The 20967-nt window shown below is 41.1% G+C and overlaps 1 protein-coding gene across 1 annotated transcript in view; it reads right to left on the bottom strand.

Moving 5' to 3' along the window:
- LOC145413422 (uncharacterized) overlaps positions 1-20967 on the bottom strand; it is a 96229-nt gene that overhangs the window by 40391 nt on the left and 34871 nt on the right. The window contains exons 7-10 of the mRNA XM_080283108.1: positions 17989-18086; positions 8296-8611; positions 3999-4111; positions 3299-3473 (exon numbers count right to left, since the gene is read on the bottom strand). Of these exons, the coding sequence (XP_080139234.1) occupies positions 3299-3473; positions 3999-4111; positions 8296-8611; positions 17989-18086 (702 nt within the window). The remainder of the gene's footprint in view (positions 1-3298; positions 3474-3998; positions 4112-8295; positions 8612-17988; positions 18087-20967) is intronic.

The following is a 20967-nucleotide window of genomic DNA, read 5'->3' as shown; positions in this document are numbered from 1 at the left end:
TGGTCCACCTCTGTAAATTTACACTACCTCATTTCAAAGTTGTAATAGCTGTCAGTCAAAGCTAGGATAAAGTTTAAACTATGTCTTACAACTTTCAAGGTTTTTATGTCTGATGAACTGAGGTATCTTGCTGTATTTCAAATATTTTTATTGGCATGCCCAAATGTGATGTTGCATGTGATCTTTTGTATCCTGAGGAGTCAGGAGCTGTTCATCAGCCATCTTTCTTTCTTCAGTCAGTTTCCTATGTGGCACCCACGTTATATAGGTTGCCTTTATCTATGAGACAGCTGACATCCACTGAATCTTTTAAGGGGCAACTCAAAGCCCTTCTCCTTCAAAGAAGCAACGATTCTGAGAGAAGTGCTGTGATGGATGATTACAGGGTTTCAGTGTTACCACTTGTACATTAGTTGTACTGTATATGAAATATGACAATGCTTGTAACTGAAAAGGTGTATACATGTTTTGAGTGCTTGTGAGACCTTTGATAGAACTAGCACTTCTGAGAAAAAAAAAAAAAATTTATTATTATTATTATTATTATTATTACCATTTACTACACCGGGTGGTAATCATATAACCAAATTTTGGCGCCTGGTGGTTTAGTGGGTAATTATTGCGCTCCAATCGGATTGAGCCGGTGAAGGTTTATATCCAAGGAATGGTTGGGGTTGACTGCTCCTGCAATCAGGGATGAGTGAGGCTTGTCACTCTCATCTTAAATGTCGGGACCAACTGCCTAGTCCTGGGCTCCTACGCTCCTCATGAGGCAATGTAGGATTGGAGGAAGGATGGATGGATGGATTATTATTACGGTAATCCCTCGATTATCCGAAGTAATAGAGCCAATGGCATGTCTAGATAGTGAATCCATCTGGATAATGGACTTCTCCCTTGGCCCCCTTTTGTACACACCCTAACTTTGAAAGCCATTGTAAAAGGCCACTACAGTACATAGTACAACACTTATTCCTGGTGTTTTACACTATCTGGTCAAGCAGGCCTATAAACCTAAACCAAGCAGTTACCATGGTCAAGCAGACCCATCAACCACAGACAAGCAATCACCACTGCAGGGCCATACCCTACAGTGACATGAAAAAAACATGAAAAAAACAGCCTTGTCAGGCAAAAATGTTCGCTCGGCCATAATTTCCACCTGTACACAAGCATTTTGTCTGGATAAAATGGAAAAATGTATGAATGATGGTTTCGAACAGCCAGATCACAGCGTCTGGATAATGGATTGTTCGGATAATGGACGTCTGGATAATTGAGGGATTAATTATTATTATTATTATTATTATTATTAAGTGTTGTGATTGTGAGTGCTGAGACAGATGACACTTCTTCACTACACACTTGTTTAAAGAATGAATTTCACAGTCACATTCTGGGCTAGATATAGTTCAGAAAGACTGGTGGAAAGAATCACAAAAATTCTACATTAACACCTGTTCATAATACATAATGATACAGCATCCCTCACTATAAGAAACTCTATTATAACGAACTATCATGACTGCCTCTCTCTATCATGACTGTCAAGTAGTAGCAACAGATTACTGTATCATAATACTGTACTAGCTATGAAGAAGTGCAATGACAAGGATGTCAATTAAGCTGCAAAGGGCAAAATTATGGCCAATGTTAGTGTAAAATGGGTAACATTTACATTTTTAGTACTAGAATATGCTCCTGTAATCATATGTTTTCAAACATATGCTCACCTCAGAGGGGAAACCTTGGAAATAATGAGCCATCAGCTTTAACTGACCTAGCTTCCCCCCCAATTAATCTGTTATAATGAGGGTCTACTGTGCTCTACATAATAATACTGTACTTTGTTCACATAGTTCTTCAAAGTAGTTCTCACACAACACTTGAAGGTAATATTTTGTAGTACAGCGATCTCCTGGTTATCGTGCATAATTGTTACCGCACCTAGTGTATGATAACAAAATTGCACAACAATGAAAGCAGAGAACCTATGGGATTTATATTAACCGGTACTGGACACCCCACCTGTAAACCCAAATTTTCCCTTTTACAACAATTTACTCACAACATACATACACAACGTTATGGTAAGTATCAAAAACACACACAGGCATGGTTAGGTTAGAAGAAAATGATGAAAGGGACACAATACGAAAGAAATACTTATCATGGGCCTGAAGCAGGGGGTTCTGAGGCTAAGGGATAGAGAACTAGTGGTCTCCACCACCTGAGAATAACTCCACAAGTAAGCCCTCATCTTTGAATCCCTCAGCACCATCAGAAACCACAAAGTTTCACTATCATTGAAAGCAGAAGCCAGCTCAGATGTGTGATAAAATTTTTTGCCAAAAATGTGCAATAATGGCAGGAGTGAAGATTTTCATCTAGCAGTGATAAAAAAACTGCTATAACCAAGAACGTGACAACAAAGGGATCACTGTACTATTACAAATCCATGGCTGATTATTAATACTGTGAACATGAATAAAATATTTTGTGCCGAGTAATAATTTTAATACGAATTAGTGCTAATAATTATAACTGATCAGAGCAACTTTATGTTACTCATGTATTTTCCTCATTGGCACTTTTGTGTGGGAGGTTCCCATTCAGGCATACACACTTCGCGAATCTTCACCTGAGCAGAATTTCCGATACCTGGCGTTCACAAGTGTAATGATCATATTTTGACTCAGTGTACATTATACCATACCATGTACAACATACACATTTTTATTTCAACAATTTAAACAGTTTATGAGGAGAGGCTGCTTTACTATAATGAAGCAGAGTTGTAAAACAACCACAATATTTGAAATGGCTGTGCCTTATGACTCTGATAACTTCTGAATTTATTCAAAACCTATCACTGATTGCTTGGATGCAGTGATATTTGGGGAATTAGTACTCTGAAAAAGTGTCTTGTGTTCTACAGTATAGTAATCTCTCTCTCTCTCTCTCTCTCTCTCTCTCTTTCACCTTTTTCTCTACATCTTGTACAGACTCTGGCAAATTCCTATCTTTTATAATTCATCAACCAAGTATCTGGGTCCTTCCATCACATTCCTGTAGCATGATACCTCCCTGTACCACTGCCTCCCTATTCAGTCTCTTATCTCTGAGGTCACACTCACTGACCTGGGTGTGACCTCAGGGATAAGGGACTGAATAAGGAGGATGCCAGAGATCGAGCAGCATGGAGAGCTGCCATTTGGTGACCAAGGCCAACACATGCAAGCATGCTGGAGACTTTAAAAATGAAGCAAAACTATGATACCTGCTCCCTGGTACTCACCTCCATGGGCTCTCTCTCCTCCCCTCTCAGCAGTTTCAGAACATTTGTAGGATGTGAAGGAGAATGGGGTGGAGCAGCATCTAGGACCACTCCAACACACTCTCTCACCTCCCCCCATCCCATCTCACTTCCTGTATCACCACCCTTTATCACTGCTAACAGAAGCTCTTCCAATCTAGCAAGGCAAAAATAGTAATTATTACCAGCAGTGCAGAAGTACAGTATTAACATTACCATAAACGATCATCAATATTGTTATGATACAATTTTACTAATTCTTATATACTTCTATTGTGGCCAGAACTGTTCAATCTGAAAGCACATTCTACCTCCCACTGTGCTTCTCAACCTGTCACATATATACCACTGACTTGAAAGCCTACAAACATTCCTTACTGGATGGGGGGGGGGGGAGAGGCAAGGGTAAAAAATAAATACAATACTGTATAACACAAAGTTCCTGGAAATATAATGAATGGCAATCTGAGCACTCTGAAATTGCAAATAGTCATAGAAAATGACTGCATGATATTCTGAACCCTGATCTGTATAATTTTTAGAAACATCAATTACTATGCATGTATCTAATAGCAGCTGGACAATTAAACTAACACACATGAACGCATGTGCACGCACGCACGCACGCACACATGCACACACACACACACACACACACACACACACACAGACACACACTAACCTCTGCCAGTCTATATGTGCGCAGGCAGGGCAGGATGAACGAGGAGGAGCAGAGAGTCCACACTGTACCTTGACCTCCCGCAAAGGCACACAGTGGCCCCTACGTACTGCATCCTGAAGTACAGAAAGTCATAAATCATTGCTATAAAGCTTAGCTGTATCAATACTGTAAAATTCCTCATTGAGTTACATAACATGCAGTGGACCCAAATTACACACATTTATTTTATCTATATTCATCTTCTCAGCAGGAAACAGCTTCTATACAGTACCACCCCCAACAAATCACTAGCAATAATTTTTTCATCCACAGGAATGTCAAGTTTCAGTTACACACCATGAGGCACTTTGCTTATGTTCATTTCCATAACTTAGGCCATTCAGAGTGTGGCAGGTTATTTTCTCACTATCCTGGAACAACAGATCACTACATCACCCAAGTTACAACAATTTCCATCCATAGGTATTATCCTAAGCACTCACCTAACAACCAACAATGAATGGATGACACACAAGTAAGTGGGACCAGTTGCCTTGATCACAGCCCAAGGCTAGGCAAAGGGAGTCCAATAAATGTAAGGATAGATAACTAGCCTACTCCCTCTGTTGGCATTAAATGTTCAAAAAAAAAAAAAAAAAAAAAAAAAAAAAAACTCCAGTCACCTCTTTAGGATCAAACCTAGGCATGACCGTCACTCTGTCTTGTGCATTCAAACAACTACACTACCTGTACCACGCAAATAACAAACACAATTATCTAGCCACCCAAGGAAATCTTCTGCTATCGATGAATTCTCATGCTAAGTAGCAGCTATTGGCAGTTGTGTTTGCAATATTCATGCTGCCAGCTTGGCACAGCAGTGTCTGTTACAGCATTCTGGAGCAAATTTAAGATCATGCATGATGATAAAACACCTTCACTCATTTTTGTTTCATTTTCATTTTTGAAGGCTCTAACATACTTGCATGTGTCGGCCTTGGACACCTAATGGGAGCTCTCCATGCTGCTCAATCTCTGGCAGCTTCCCTATTTAGTCTCTTAACCCTGAAGTCACACTCAATGACTTCATTCCAGGTTTTTTTCGGTCTACCTCTCACTACCCTACCCCTAATATTGACACTTCTCACTTTCTGCACCCAATTATCATCCCCCATCCTCTTTGCATGTCCAAACTATCTTAATCTACCTCTCCTCATCACAAGACCAATACACTCGAGTCCCATCCTACCTCTCAACTCTTCCATCGTAAACCTAGTCACCCGAGGCCTTGCACTCAAGGACACACTGCACACCCACTTAATCACTGCCCTGTCTGTACGTTTGAGCCTGTGAATATACACTTCCTTTACTCTGAAGAAGAATTTTTCATACCATTCTTCCTACCTCTAAACAATTATATTTAGCTTTGGAGAGTACCCCACTACTGACAAGATCAATGAAGGCTAAATATAAGCCTTCCAGTCCAAACATCCACTTCCGTTCTGTGTAAAACTGTCTGACTTCACGACAAAAATTAAAAGTATGTTACTGAATTAAAGGTGTTAGCTAAACATGTAATAAAAATCTTATTGGCAAGGTGGGTTCACATGTCTTTTCTCCTAAAACAGTTAATCAATGCATTTGTTACTGCTTTATCAGTACCTCTGTTCTGTGTAGCCTAAGTTTACTTGAATACTTAAGTTGGTGTCAATATACGTTATCCGGGTATGACTGAATAAAGTACAGCCCACTTTACACGGTGTTCTGTTGGTTGATGTTCTGAGGATGATGATCTGGCTGCAGATGTGCTTCACAAGTACCTGTAGGCCAAAGCTATTCTGTCAACTGCTAAGATACAAATGTAAAGTAGCTCTTAACACATAAATAACCACACATTTCTGTGAATGGAAAGAACTTCTCATTACCTGCTGAATATGTACTTCTGGCAAAGGAACTCCTGTTAAGAGGGAACATATTATTCCGTACAGTACAGGCAACCCCTTAGTATCCAAATGACCACAATATGAATTTTCGCTTATCAAAATAGCCATTTTTTTGCATCACGGCTCAATGCTCACATCAGTATTCTCGCTTATCTGAATCCCAACACAATTTCAATATAAAACTGATCCATTCAGCAGTAAATGACCCTTCAAGCAGTGAAGAGTTACTTACACGAAGTCACAAATACTGATAAGCCCACTTTCAAAACTGCTACAATACACCTAAATATAGTAATCCCTCTAATATCTGAACGCCCAATATCCAAACATCCCCTCTAACCGGACATAATCGTCCCGGGATCCAATATTCCCAAAATGGGCCAAAAACCGCAAAAAATTAAAAAAAAATCTGACTTTTTTCCCACACGTAATTTGAAATTACCGCCTGGCGCCGAACAGCTGTTACACCATGGTCCCTTCACCCCTTCCTTCCTCCCCCCTCCCCCCTCCCCTGTCAGGTTTGCCATTTGGTATTTTTCATTACCAAGTGTGGGCCAATTTGGTAATAAAAAATTTGTTTGGTAATGAATCAGAATAATGCATTACCAAATGGATTTTTCACATGCATGAAGATACACAGGATGGAGATGGTGGATTGTTTGCTCTCTCTGATTAATTTGGTAGCCTATATAGCGTGATAATAATCAACATGCTGTTAATTATAAGAATAGTGATTACATGTATTTCCACTTGTGTATATAATTAGTGAAGAATAGATGCTAGCTTTACGAATCTGGTAATGAAAATTAAAAATGGTAATGAAAATTGAGGAGTTTGGTAATGTGGCCACTGCAATCTGGCAACTCTGGTACCCCACCATCATCAACAGTCACAGCCTAGCTCCGATCAAGAGCAGATGCTTATAGCAGTGCAAGCCACAGGTGCTTGTTTTTTGTGAATAAACAGTGAATAAACTGCAATACCTCGCCACTAGAACACACAGGAATTTACAGTGTTGTGCAGTGTTAAGAAATTAGAATTTAGAGTGCAGAGGATTAACCGTGGACTGCAAACTGGCGGTTCAAACCGGTCCAGGAGCCAGGGACTTGTAAGTACCCAGAATGTTTAATATTGTATAAACTCACCTCTAAAACCTCATTTTATGGTTCTTTTGCATTTATTTCAGTCTTTTATGTCCCTTATTGGTGTGATTTGGGTCTTAAATAGGTGCAATGCATGTCCAGAGGGAGCTGTATAAGTGTTTTTCTGAGTTAGGGTCCATAAGTACAAGTCCAGGAGGCTGGGGCCCAATATCCGGACAGGACCACTATCTGGACATGCCTTTGGCTCTGTTACATCAGATATTGGAGGGATTACTGTACAAAAATCTCCTGAAGATCACTACTCTACCACAGGCAGGAATTCAGATTTAATGCTGGATAAATGTTGTGTTACTGTACATTCAGTGGCATCTGTTGCTTGGATAATACAGTATATTGTGCAGTTCTGTCTTCTCATTGTATGACTTATTATGTGGGTACTGTGCTGCTGTAAGTGTGCAGTGAGTACAGTATATTATAACTTGATAAGTACCCTGTGGGATGATATCACCAAATAGTAAATCTCTGATGGCCACTTCATATAACCCTACATAACCCATCTTATAACCACCATGGAATCTAAAAAATCACTATCTAAACTAACTTTACTTAACCTAAACCCTTCATATACCTGGGCTGCCCTTATTGTGATCACAATTGTCTTCAGTGCCACAGCTACACTATAGAGGCAACACAATAACACACTCCAGTAAACTCTCAATTATCTGTCATAATTCAGCCACGCCCTACGTCCAATAATGCGAAATGCCAGATACTACATAGTACCCCCCATGGCTCAACATTTAGCATTGAGCCGGATATTATGTTACTGTCTCAACCCTTTATCCTAAAAACTTTTCCATGAGTGATAGATGAAAACTAAGTATAAAATACACTAATGATACAGTACAGCTATACAGTGCCAGTTGGCTACTGCTTGCGAGCCAGTTGATACACCTCGATGCCGAATACTGCATAGAACTGCTGGTTACGTCCCATTTCGGCGCCGGATATTGCTTTAGCAAAGCTGAGCCAGCAGAGCCGGCTGTTGTGCTGGGCCAGATATTGTGACAACGGATAACTGGGAGCTTACTGCAATGCGCTGTGTACAATACAGCACGCTGTACACAGTATTATTCACAAGCAACTGTGGAGAAATTCTGGTCAAACATAACTCATCAATTGCATAACTACTGTAGAGTATAGTAGATAAGGATACTTATAATGTTTAGTATACGGTATTAGTCACCTTCCAAGTACGCAAAGAAATTTTACCTTTGTGTTCACAGTCTGGCAACAGTTATCACGTATTCGATGTGGCCTTCCCTTGGGTTTGGGTGGGGGTGCGCGGGGGGAAGTAGGAAGGCTCACATCTGGCCCATATTCCTCCTCTTCACCCTCCTCCTCATCTCCTTCTTCTCCTTCTGTCCACACATCACCCATCACATGCTCTTTTTCAGTATATTCCTGTTTAACCAACGATGGAAGCGGCTGTTTGCGACGGTGAGGAAAAGACCGGTCTAGTCCACGGGAAGGTGGATCTAAGTCTTCATCATCAATGTCATCTGGTTCAGCCTTTATGAGTGGAGCTCTAAAGACAGGGAAAAAAGGAGATACAATAGTTACATACATCAATACAGCTGTTAAAAATAAATTATATTCCATATTGTGATAGTGATCTAAACAAAAAATCTGTTAAAGCTGAGTTAAGAGAGTCTTTTATCATCAACACCATCATCCAGATCTCTTTTTCCACCTTAAAAAAAAAAAAAAAAAAAAAAAAAAAAAAAAATCTGCCTCATTAACTACTTGATAACATATTCTTTTCATTCCATAAACAATTTTATTCAGATCAGGAAAAGCCTATTGTACAGGTGGAAAGGCTATACCTCACCCTTCCAGTTCAAAGTATCTCCTAATCTGAATAAAGTCATTTATGTTCCAAAAATAATTTGGAAAAATACATCACTGGACTGAAGGAGTTAAATGGGCCAAGCTCTCATTCACTCACCATACAAGCATCTGGAATCCTGACTCCACCTAACAGGCATGAACATCCTCACTTATGTGCTTCATATTACCTATCAGTCATTGTTGATCAAATAATTACTACATCACCAAGAAAAACAGAGGCCAAATACTTGCCATATATTCCTCCATTCAAACTTCTTCCACCCACCTTGATTCAATGTCAGTTCCTAAGCCTCATCAACCTCCACATCCAACTTTCTCACACACTAATTTACCATATGTATCTATCATCTTGGTCTACCATGTCTTCTCCCACCTCCAAACAAACTCAGAAATACTGGTACCCTTTTCACTACCCTATTGACATGCACTCCCCATCTTACCATACCATCTACACACACTTTCTTCAACTCTGGTGTCCCACAGACTTCGTTATTCTACATCTTTCACAAACCACATTATTCCTTATCTTAGCTACTCTCCACACTCCATACACAATCCTGAATAATCTCTTTTCAACTGTCCTTACTCCTGACCTTTCATTTTCATACCATACCATGACAGTATTGTGACCCTCACTCCCATGCATGGAAGTGAAACTTGGACCCAGTTAGGTCACAAGAATGAAAGCAGTGGAAATAAGTTTTCTGAGAAAAGCACGTGGTGTCACAATGAGTGACAGATAGACAAATGAGGAAGTAAAGAAGCACTGTGGCATTGAAGTGGATGAGAGTGATAGTGTTAAGTGAAATACTCCGAGATGGATTAGCCATGTGGAGAGGATGGTGAATGAGAAACTGACTCAAGGAGTATATGTGACTGAAGTGGAGGGGTAGACCAATGATAAGATTGAAGGAAGGAGTGAGGATATATGAGGGAGGGGGGAGTGAGTTGGATGAAGGGCAGCCAAAAGGCAGAGGATAGGAACAGGGAGGTGATTTGTTTGTGGCCACCCCTGACAGGATTAAGGCATCTGGCAATAGATAGATACACCAAAATCTCACAATATGTTACTGTAGATGCAAAAACTCGTATGCACAAAGCACTGGGAGCCCCCTTTATTAATTTTCATTATACAGTAAATGCCACTGAATTTTAAGTAAAACAAATCTCTTATTACCAGTATCCATTTTTATACAGCTGTCTTCACAAAGCCTTCAGCTGTACCAGTGTATGAGTAGCCATGGCAATATTTTGACAAAGATAATGAAAACATCTTATTGCAGAGTTTCAAAAAGGCATGAAATAGAAGACCTTTGTATATTAAAGTAAAAGTACCATACCCATTCAGTTTCCATCAGACACAGTCAGGCCTCAGTATACGTCAGTTTGTTATGTGATAAGTTGACAGAACAATGAACTAAGAGTTATATCCACTTTCATGATGATGGCGAAATTCGCATGTATGATAACTGTGCTGGCCACTTATTGCATGCATACATGGAGCCTCCCACGCAAACCTTGGACAAATTTGGTGCTGTTCCTCAATCACTTGCCCCCCCTGACTTCTTCATGGGCAACATCAAAATTTCTTCAACTGATGTATTTTCTGCCATCACCGACCTTAATACTAACAACGCATATGGGCCTGATGGGGTCCCTCCTGTTGTCATCAAGAACTGTGCTTCTGTGCTTAAACCCTGCCTAGGTAAACTCTTTTGCCTTTGTCTGTCGATTTGTACTTTTCCTTCTTGCTGGAAGTTTGCTATCACTCAGCCTATCCCAAATATTGGGTGTCCATTCCAAGCCCTCTATCACCCAACTGCTTTACCATCCTATATTTCAAAAGTTTTTGAGCCTATTCTTTAAAAAAAATAAATAAATAAATAAAAATTAAAGCATAACTCCTATAACAACCTTCTTTGACCATCAGTATGGGTCCACCAGGGATGCTCCACCAGCAATCTTCTCACCTATTTTTAAGACTCCTGGTCATCTTCCTTTCAGGACTTTGGCAAATGCTTTGCCACTGCACTCGACATCTCAAAGGCTTTTGATCAAATTTGGCAAAAATCTTTAATTTCTAAACTGCCCTCTTATGGTTTCTATCCTTCTATCTATGCCTTCAACTCATGCATCTTTTCTGGTTGTTCTATAGCTGCTGTTGTTGATGGCCACAGTTCATCTACAGCTATCAATAATGGTGCACCTCAGGACTCTGTCCTATCACCTTCCTTCTATTCATCAATGACCTTCTAAACTGTACACCTAACCCTTTTCACTTAAACCCTGATGACTTCCCCCTTCACTTTTCCATCTGCTTCCCGCAGTGCCCATCTCAGCACTTACTGCAACAAACATCTCTCATGTGTGGGGAGGCTCCCCACATTCTCAACAAGGTGGAGTCAGAGGCTTTTCATCTCATTAACTCTCCTCCTCCTCCTGGCTCCCTTCAAACTCTATAACTTCGCCATACTGTTGCATCTTTATCTCTTTTTCTATCGCTACTCCAATGGTCACTGCTCATCTGAGCTATCTCCTTTCATTTGTCCACCACTATGGCAGGCACATAGCACCCATCTAGCAGTAAACTCTCACTCCTTTTCTGTTCAACTCTCCAATGCTCCCAGTTCATCGTGTATGCAACAGGCCAACTCTGGAACTGTCTTACTCAGTCTGTGACCTCTAGTCTTTTAAACGAAGTGTATCCAGGCATCTCAAAATGAACGTATCATGAATCTGGATACCTATTGGTTTTGTTTTGTTTTTTGTAAATTTTTGAGGGAACAATTTGAAGGGTTCTAGCCTTTGGTTCCTTCTTCCTTTTTCTTTTTCTTAAATAACAGAACAGAGGAAGGAAAAACTATCTATCTATCTATCTATTTTTTGCCAGACGCCTCAATCCCGTTCGGGGTGGCCACAAACAAATCGCCTCCACGTCGCCCTGTCCCTCGCCATTTCATTGCCCCGCTCCCAACTCACACCCCCCTCTCTCATATACCTCTCCACCCCATCCTTCCATATCATCCTTGGCCTCCCCCTCCCTCTTCCCCACTCCACCTCACTCACATACACTCTCTTCATCAGTCTTTCACCCTCCATCCTCTCCACATGGCCAAACCACCTCAGTGTATTCCTCCTAATATTCCTATCACATCCACATCCACTCCACAACGCTCCTTTATATCCTCATTTGTCAGCCTGTCTCTCCATGTGACTCCATAGGTTCCTCTTAAATAACTCATTTCCACTGCTCTCACTCTTGACTTGTGTCCTTCCAGTAATGTCCAAGCTTCACTTCCATACGTTAGAGTTGGTATCACAACACTGTCATGTAGTAACTTTTTCACTTCCATGCTCACTTCCCTGCTTCTTATCACTGCTTTCAAGGAACCAGTAACCTTTCTTCCCTGCTGTACCCCTTCAAGCACTTCACCCTCCAAACCTCCATCCTTACTCATCACACTACCCATGTACTTAAATGTACTCACATTTTCCAATTCCTCACCATCCAACCTCGCTGTACATTCACTGACTTCACCTCTCTCAAAGACCATCACTTTACTCTTCCCTACATTCACCTTTAGATTCTGTTTCATACACACTCTCCCAAACTCATCCACCAAGCCTTGCAGCTCTCCTTCATCTTCACTCAACAACACAGTATCATCTGCAAACAACAGTACAGGGAGTTCCCAAACACTATCCTCTCTCACCTGGGCCACTCCAACATCCACTACCCTACCTTGTACCTCTTTTATTACCCCATCCATGTACAGATTGAACAACCATGGAGACATGACACATCCCTGTTTCAACCCAACCTTCAAAGAGAAAAATTCACTCAGTTCACCATCCACACGCACTGCAGCCTTAGCACCATCATACATACTCTTCACAGCATTCAGCAACTTCCCATCTGCTCCATATATTCTTAATACTTTCCACAATCCTTGTCTATCCACCCTGTCATATGCTTTCTCCAAATCCATGAAAGCCGCATACAACTTCTTTCCCTTCTCTAGAAACTTTTCCACTAAAGATCTAAAAATGAATATCTGATCTACACAACCTCTTCCCTTCCTAAAGCCTCCCTGTTCTTCTCCAACTAATTCCTCTGTTCTTTCTCTAACTCTGTCAACAAGTATCCTACCATATATTTTTCCTATTATACTAAGAAGACAAATGCCCCTATGATTACCACACACTTCTTTTTCCCCTTTTCCTTTGTACAAGGGAATAATTATACCTGACTTCCAATCCTCCAGGACTCTACCTTGCTCCCAGGCCAATCTGCACATTTTCCACATCCATCCTACTACTATCTCTCCCCCATGCTTCAGCATTTCACCACACACTCCATTAATTCCTGGGGCTTTCCTCGATTTAACTTTCTTCATTGCTTCCACAACTTCTATCCTACTGATTTCTTCCTGTCTTCTCACCTCCCTCCTTCTCCCAGCCATTCCCCAGCCACTTATACTCGCATTACTTCCATCCTCTATGTTCAACAATTCCTTAAAGTGTTCTCTCCATCTGCTCACTTTTTCTCCCTTCTCCACTAGTAATCTACCATTTTTATCTTTCACTCCCCTGCTAACTTCACTTCCACCCTGTCTTACTCTTTTCACCTCTTTCCAGAACATTTTCTTACAGTCCCTCCACTTTACACTCAAGTTCCTTCCAAATTCCTCATCTGCTCTCTTCTTACTCTCTCTTACTATTCTTTTCACCTCTCTCTTTCTTTCTACATATAACTCTCTCTTCCGCCTCTCAACTTCTTCCACGCCCCTATTTCTCATCCATTCATTGTATGCTTTCTTCTTTGTGCCACAGCCTGTCTCACCTCTTCATTCCACCACGCTGTTCCTTCCACACCCCTCCGTTTTCTCTTCATCCCAAACACCACATCACATGCTGCACATATTTCTTCTGTAAATATCCTACACACACCCTCCACGTCCCTCATCTGCTCCAATTCATATTTGCCCAATCATTCCTCCACTTCTCTCTTATACTCTGCCTTTTTCTCATCCTCTTGTAACCTTTCCACTCTCCTTACAAATACTCCTTCCCATCCTTCCCTTCTATTTCTCCATCTTAAATGGATCTTGATTCTGGCCACCACCAAGTAGTGGACAGAAAGTCCACTCCCCCACCTCTATAAGCTCTTGCATCCATTACACATTTTCGCATCCTTTCATCCACACACACATAATCAATCATTGCCTTCCTTTCATTCAGTTCACCACCCACCCTTCTTATCACTCGCCATGTATACCTGTGGGTCATTCTATGCGTGAAGAAGGTATTGGCTATCACCAACCCCCTCCCAGCACAAATGTCCACTAACGCACTGCCATTCTCATCTATCTCAGCAGGCACACCCCACTCACCAACTATTCCATCCATCTTCACATTCCCTACTTTACCATTCATATCACCGATCAAAAACACTCTCTCATTCCTTCCAAACTTTTCCATGCACACTTCCACATTTGTCCAGAACTCTTCTCTCACTCTGCTTGCATGATCTTGCGTTGGCACATACACACACACACACAATCGCCCACATCTGTATTCCAACTTTCAATTTTACCCACACAATCCTTGACCCAACTGATCCATACTCTCTTATGCTCTTCTTCCATCTTTTACTCACAACTATACATACTCCTTCTTTTGCCCTCTCATTTTCACCTACTCCTGCACATATGCCCCATCCATACTCCCATTCTCTCACACTCTCACCTCTCCATTTAGTTTCAGTTATTCCGCATACATCAACTCTTGCACCCTCAAGCACCTGGACAATCTCTCTCTCCTTCACCTCGTCTCTCTCTTACAGCAGCATAATGGTGTCCTCCATTCATTAAAAATCTGTAACAGTTGGACCTGAACAGCTGTAGGTTGAAGTCTGGGGGGAAACACTCTGGGGATACAAGTTCCAAAGGGATGCAGTTAAGGGAATGAAAGATTCCTTGCATAAAAAAAAAAAAAAAAAAAAAAAAAAAAAAAAAAAAAAAAGCTTCCTTCAGTGATAAATTCTCTGCTTAGTTCCAATCAAAGTCCACAATGGGTCATATGATTTAATCATTTCATTCACTGGACCTGAATAAAGTTACATATTCTATCAGAGACCTTCATAAAATATTTGGCCCAATCACCATGACATTATACATATGCCTGCTGTGTATAAACATGTACTGATATCAACAAAATTCTGCACTAGTCTGCAAAGCTCTAGCTCACCATTAGCAACAACAAAGCATTTTTTTTTTTCTTCTTTGTCTTTTCATTTTTAATATAAGGAAGAAGGAAGCAAAGGTTAGAACCCTGTAAACATCATATCTGAGATACTCCACCCTTCACCATTCACCACCATCCTCATCTCTTTCTCCATAACTCAAATTTTTACCTCTCTCATAAAACACACACACACACACACACACACAGTGCCAGATTTGGGATGTGGGGGGCCTGGGACCTGTTTTGGTGGGGGGCCCATCCCAAGCATCGAATTAGCATGGTGCTAAATGAAAATACATTTCTAACCCTCACACTGTTGCAACAATATGCTCGCTCGCACGATACAACTCGCTCTCAACGACCTATGATACTGTATTCAGAAACTGATGTCATTAAAGATCAGGTAAAAACGATACTTTCTGAAAAATCTCCACATTAATTAGCCCTGAATGAAAAAAAAAAAAAAAAAAAACAGAGCAGCCCTGAAATGCACTGAACACTTCCTGGCATATCTCACAAAACAGAATAGTCATGAAGCGAAAAAAAAAGAAAAAACACGCGTGCACTCACCACTCAACATTTGTATGGACTGTTCAATGAATGAACAGTTTCTAGAAATCTGGTCTAGTCCAGGTGCTTTCCGCAATTTTCTAATGGAAAATTGTCAAAATAAATACAGTAATTAAAATCCAATGAGCACAGGATGTCCGAGTCAGTGCTCATGACTGTCAAATTCACAAGTCACTCCTGTGTCCTGCTTGTTTGTAGGCAATTCTCAATTTTAGCTAAAAAAAAAGAAAAAAAAGGAACACACACTCAGCACTGCAGCTGCTCACATTACAACCAGGTACATCCTTAGGGCTACCTCCACACTGGGGAAAATATCTAGCACATGCTTTTTGTGGATAAGTTTGTAGAGAAATAGCTCAGCACTAACGTCATTTGGATCTTCGTCAGCATAATACTCGCAAAAGCAGCAAACTGGATGAGCTCTTCAGGAAATGAAGTCTCCAGATCGCTGGGATAGACATCCAGTAATTTCTTAGCTGCTCTAGACAGCTCTTCAGAGGATAGCTTTGTCAGTTGTCCGAAGCAGCCAAAGCGACCTGACATCAGTTCATATGCAAGCAGCCGTTGGTTAAGAGAAGCTATGAACTGATCGATGACAGGAATGAAATCCTCTGACAGTGACAACAAGTGATCAAATATAATGAACACTTGTTGGTGGCTGGCACCGGCTCCAGGGCTGCCAGATTTGAACACAGGTAAATATCAAAATTCTTCCATTTTCATTCCCAGATTCAGTTTTTCATTAATAATAATAATAATAATAATAAAGAAAATAATCTTTTTTTTTTGTTTCTCAAAAGTGTCAGTTCTTCCATAGGGAATTCAAAGGTGCTCGACAGACATATACATTATTTCTAAAGTTACAAGAACTGTGACATCTCTCATATACAATACATACTTCATCAGTAAAAAAAAAATATATATGAAAGTGGCAATAATTAAACCCTATAATCATCCGTCATAGTACCTCTCTCCAGGTCATAGCATTTTGAATAAAGAAAGGCTTTCAGCTGTCTCTTGAAAAATTCAGCAGAAAAGAGTTGTCTTATGGACAATGGCAATCTATTACATAAACTAGGGGCTCTATACACAAAAGAACGATCAGAGAAAGATGACTGGTGAATGGCCCCAAGCTCGCCAAGACACAAGGAATCATCTTCACTACGTAACATCACACCCGGGCATGCCAATGGGAGTAGTAACAATTCAGCAAGATACTTCGGTTCACCAAACTTAAAAACCTTGAATGTAATAAGACACAGTTTAAATTCAATTCTAGCCTTTACTGGTAACCAATGCAGCTCAATTAGGAATGGTGTAGTCGAGGTTCTCGGGGGGAGACCAAAGATAGGCCATGCTGCCCTGTTCAACACAGACTGAACTTTTGTTAGTATATTATTTGGAAGGTCAATCCACAGTGAATTACAATAATCAACACAAGATAAGACCACTGCATGGACCATTGTTACGAGGCAACGTCTATTCAGGAATTTTCTCACAGAGTACAGATTTCTGATATGCAAGTTGCACCCTCAGACAACTTGATTAATATGTTCCTTGTATTTTAACTCTGAATTAAAATAAACACCCAGATTTCGAACAGAACAGACTGGATGAAGCTGTGACACACCAATGTTTTGAGCCAGGGCATTATCAGTGTCATTAACAAATTCTTATAAAGAAAGATTATTTATATATTTACCCATTGCCAATATAGGTACATGTGTAAGGGAAAAAAAATATATTCATTTGAAAATTAATGGCATATATTCTATACTTTCATGTTCTAAAAGCTAACAAATTAACTGAGTACATCATCCAATCAAGTTCATTACCATCTCCAAATCCAATACCAAATCATGCTTATTCATTATCTAACAGATTTTTCATTACCAAATCGGCCCTGTTTTAAAAGTGAGTTTTACGCCAGGTACCCCTTTTTTGGATAAGGGCTAAGGCGTTGCCCCTGGGTAGAGGACTTTGGTTTGGAGCGTGTAGCATTTTATGACCGGATGCCCTTCCTGATGTCTACCAATGACCCTTGGGTGGATTCGATCCACCGACCCTACGGTCCCTGTTTTGGTAATGAAAAATACCAAATGTCAAGTTGCCCAACGTTTGGTGGGAGGCCCCTTCTGGTGGGAGGCCCGGGGCCCAGGCCCCGTGGGCCCACCCCTGCACACACACACACACACACACACACACACACACACACACACACAAATCTTTTCCACTCACATTTCTGCCCAGTTATAGTTCTTATTCGGCTTGGGTATCCTCTTGGGGCGTCCTCCAGCCAACCCCTGCCGGATTTTCTCAGCTTCCTCAGCTATTAACTGAAAGAAATGAGAAAAGCTGCATTTTATATTTCTGACTATTTCTTACTTTTCATTAATGAACTTGTTCTCAAAAGCCAGTACCATATAAAAAAAAAAAAAAAAAAAAAAAAAAAAAAAATTATCTTCATCCCAGCTCTTATTTCCATTTAAAAGAAGAGGTGAGGAAAACAAGAAAACAAAGACAGAGAATGTATAAAACAGAACTATCAAATGGTATGACCAATGAAATAGACCACACATTAATGCACATCTCCAGAATTCATGCTCATTCCTATACAGTACTGTATATAAAACACCTGGTGGTGAAATAGCAGAGTTCTCAGTTGGAATGCACTATGGCTTACATATTACAGTTTGTGTCCCAAGGATGACCAGAGGTTTTTCTAGCATGTAAAATGCTACCACAGGCATAGGTCAGTCTCCTGCTGCTAAATATTCTAAACTACAGCAACTTAGCCTCTGGCCCGCAAGCTCCAGTGAGGCCAATGGTGGATTGATAGCTGCCATTTTAAGTAACATGACCATCCACAGGTCAAGAATGAGAGCAGTGAAAATAAGTCATCTGAAAGGAACATGTGGAGTCACATGGAGAGACAGACTGACAAATGAGGATGTGAAGGAGCGTTGTGGTGTGGATGTGGATGTGATAGGAACAGGGCTCTTGCTAACTGCTGATGGTTGCGAGCCATTTGGCTCCTAAGGTTTCAGATTTACGAGCCAAATAAATTTTTTGTACCCAAACTGACTATGAGCTGAAATATTTTATGAGCAAAAAATATATTTGTTTATATACACTCTGTGATGATTAGAATCATATAATGAGGTTTTAAACATTTATGGTGGCGAAAAGGAAAGACTTAATAATCGACCACAACGTGCCTTTATGTTCATTTAAGTGAGATTTACTTAGTTTGTAGTTTACTGAGTTTTGAAGTGGATGTATTTTCTCCTCGCCAAAAGGCAACCTGCATGTAAAATCTGTTAGCCGAAGGGAAAAAATACTCGCATTTGTGAGCTGTGGCTCGCCAAACAAGAGCCTTGAGGAAGAGTTAGGAGAAACACATTGAGGTGGTTTGGCCATGTGGAGAGGATGGAGAGTGAGAGACTGATAAGGAAAGTGCATGTGAATGAGATGGAGGGGGAGAGAGGAAGGGGGGGCCTAGGATGAGATGGAGGGATGGAGTGGAGAGGTATATGAGGGAGGGGTGTGTGAGCTGCGAGCAGGGCAGTGAAATGGCGGGGGATAGGGCAATGTGGAGGCGATTTGCTTGTGGCCACCCCGTATGGGATTAAGCGTCTGGCAATAAACAGACAGATAGACAGACCATCCATCCACCAATCATCCAATGCTATGTTGCCCCATGAGGAGTGTAGGAACCCAGGGCTAGGCAAGTTGGTCCTGACATTTAAGATGAGAGTGACCAGCCTCACTCATCCCTGAATGGCATTACATGAGCAATAAACCCAACCACCCCTTGGATATAAACCTGCACTGGCCCAATCTGACTGGAGCCCCTTAATTACTCACTAAACCACCAGGCACCATAATCTGGTTATTTGGTTACCACCCAGGGTAGTACCAGTAAATGGTTTCCTGGTGTACAGGAAACCATTTGGTTTGACAATCAGTGTAGAGTCACCCATAGGCAGAAGGAAGAGAAAAGTATGAAGGAAAGAAAGACAGAAGAGGGAGTGTAAAGTCACCTGTAGGCAGAGGAAAGAGGAAAGACTTAAGGAAAGAAAGACAGTGAGAAGGATGGAAGAGAGGAAAGGGCAGACACCGCAACACTACATCGTGTGAGTGGATGGTGAGTGCCCCCACCGACCATTTTTCAAGTAGTGTAATATATAATAATACGGTAATTTAAAAAATTTTCGAAAAATTACAGTACACTCAACCCTCGGCTGTCACGCCCAATTGGTCCCGCTATAGCTGTGCTATAGCCGAAACCATGATAGCCGAATTGAAGAACTTATAGTAATAATTCTAACTGGTGCCATGACCTCAATATTTACCCCTAAGATACCCATTTTGTATCACATATTAACATACAATAGTCTAAAAATGAGCATGCAAATTAAAAACATACCAACGTTAATAAAAAGCAGAGCTTAATATCCCTTTTTATTTACCTTTTTGGGGATGCTGAGCAGCTTGGGTGGGTTAGAGGGGTTCCGAGGCTGGGGTAGAGTCTACTGACCACCCCTTCGATGTTCCATCTCATCAAGGAATTCCTCAGCAAACCCAAGAAATCCCTCCTCCTCCTCATCATCATTGGCGGAAAGTGCTCCAGAGTCCAGATGGGCAAGAGCTGGTTGACGGTCCTGGTTTGAAGGTCCTGGTTGTGGGTTCAGTTGTGCTTGTGTCCGACAGCATAGGAAGTCAGTGATTTGCCGTTGCTGTAGAGAATTGATGTGAGCATGGTACTACTCATCGTATCCTGCCAGTGCCTGAGTAATTAGGGAACACCTTGCCTCACTGTTGATGGTAGATTCTTGTTCAAGGAGGTGTCGTAGCTGACCACCCAAGGCGGTGATCTTTTTTATATCATTTATGCACAGTCCCTTGGTACGCTGCACATCACCGCCACCTTCCTCCTCCTCAATTGTGCTGTCTTCATCTCGTGTCACTTCCTCTTCTACAATATCAGCAGCAGAAACTGGGGCTGGTTTTATCATTTCACAAATATCTTCGTCAGTTGTATCACCAAAACCAGCTCCAGGAATCCGCCGTGCCTCCTCAGCAGCTGCCTCAACCTCTGCCTGAACCGATGAGGCTCACCAGGTGCAGACCCGTGACAGTCCTCACGTAAACCCTCTAAAAGATTCCGTCAAGCGTGACGAATCGTTGCCTAGGTTACGTCATCCCAACACTGAA

This window comes from Coenobita brevimanus, chromosome 96 (genome assembly GCF_032717465.1).
Source record: "Coenobita brevimanus isolate Jiangsu-jjx chromosome 96, ASM3271746v2, whole genome shotgun sequence".
NCBI lineage: Eukaryota > Metazoa > Arthropoda > Malacostraca > Decapoda > Coenobitidae > Coenobita > Coenobita brevimanus.
Note: the sequence above shows the minus strand (reverse complement) of the source record. Positions and strands in the feature narration are given on the sequence as shown.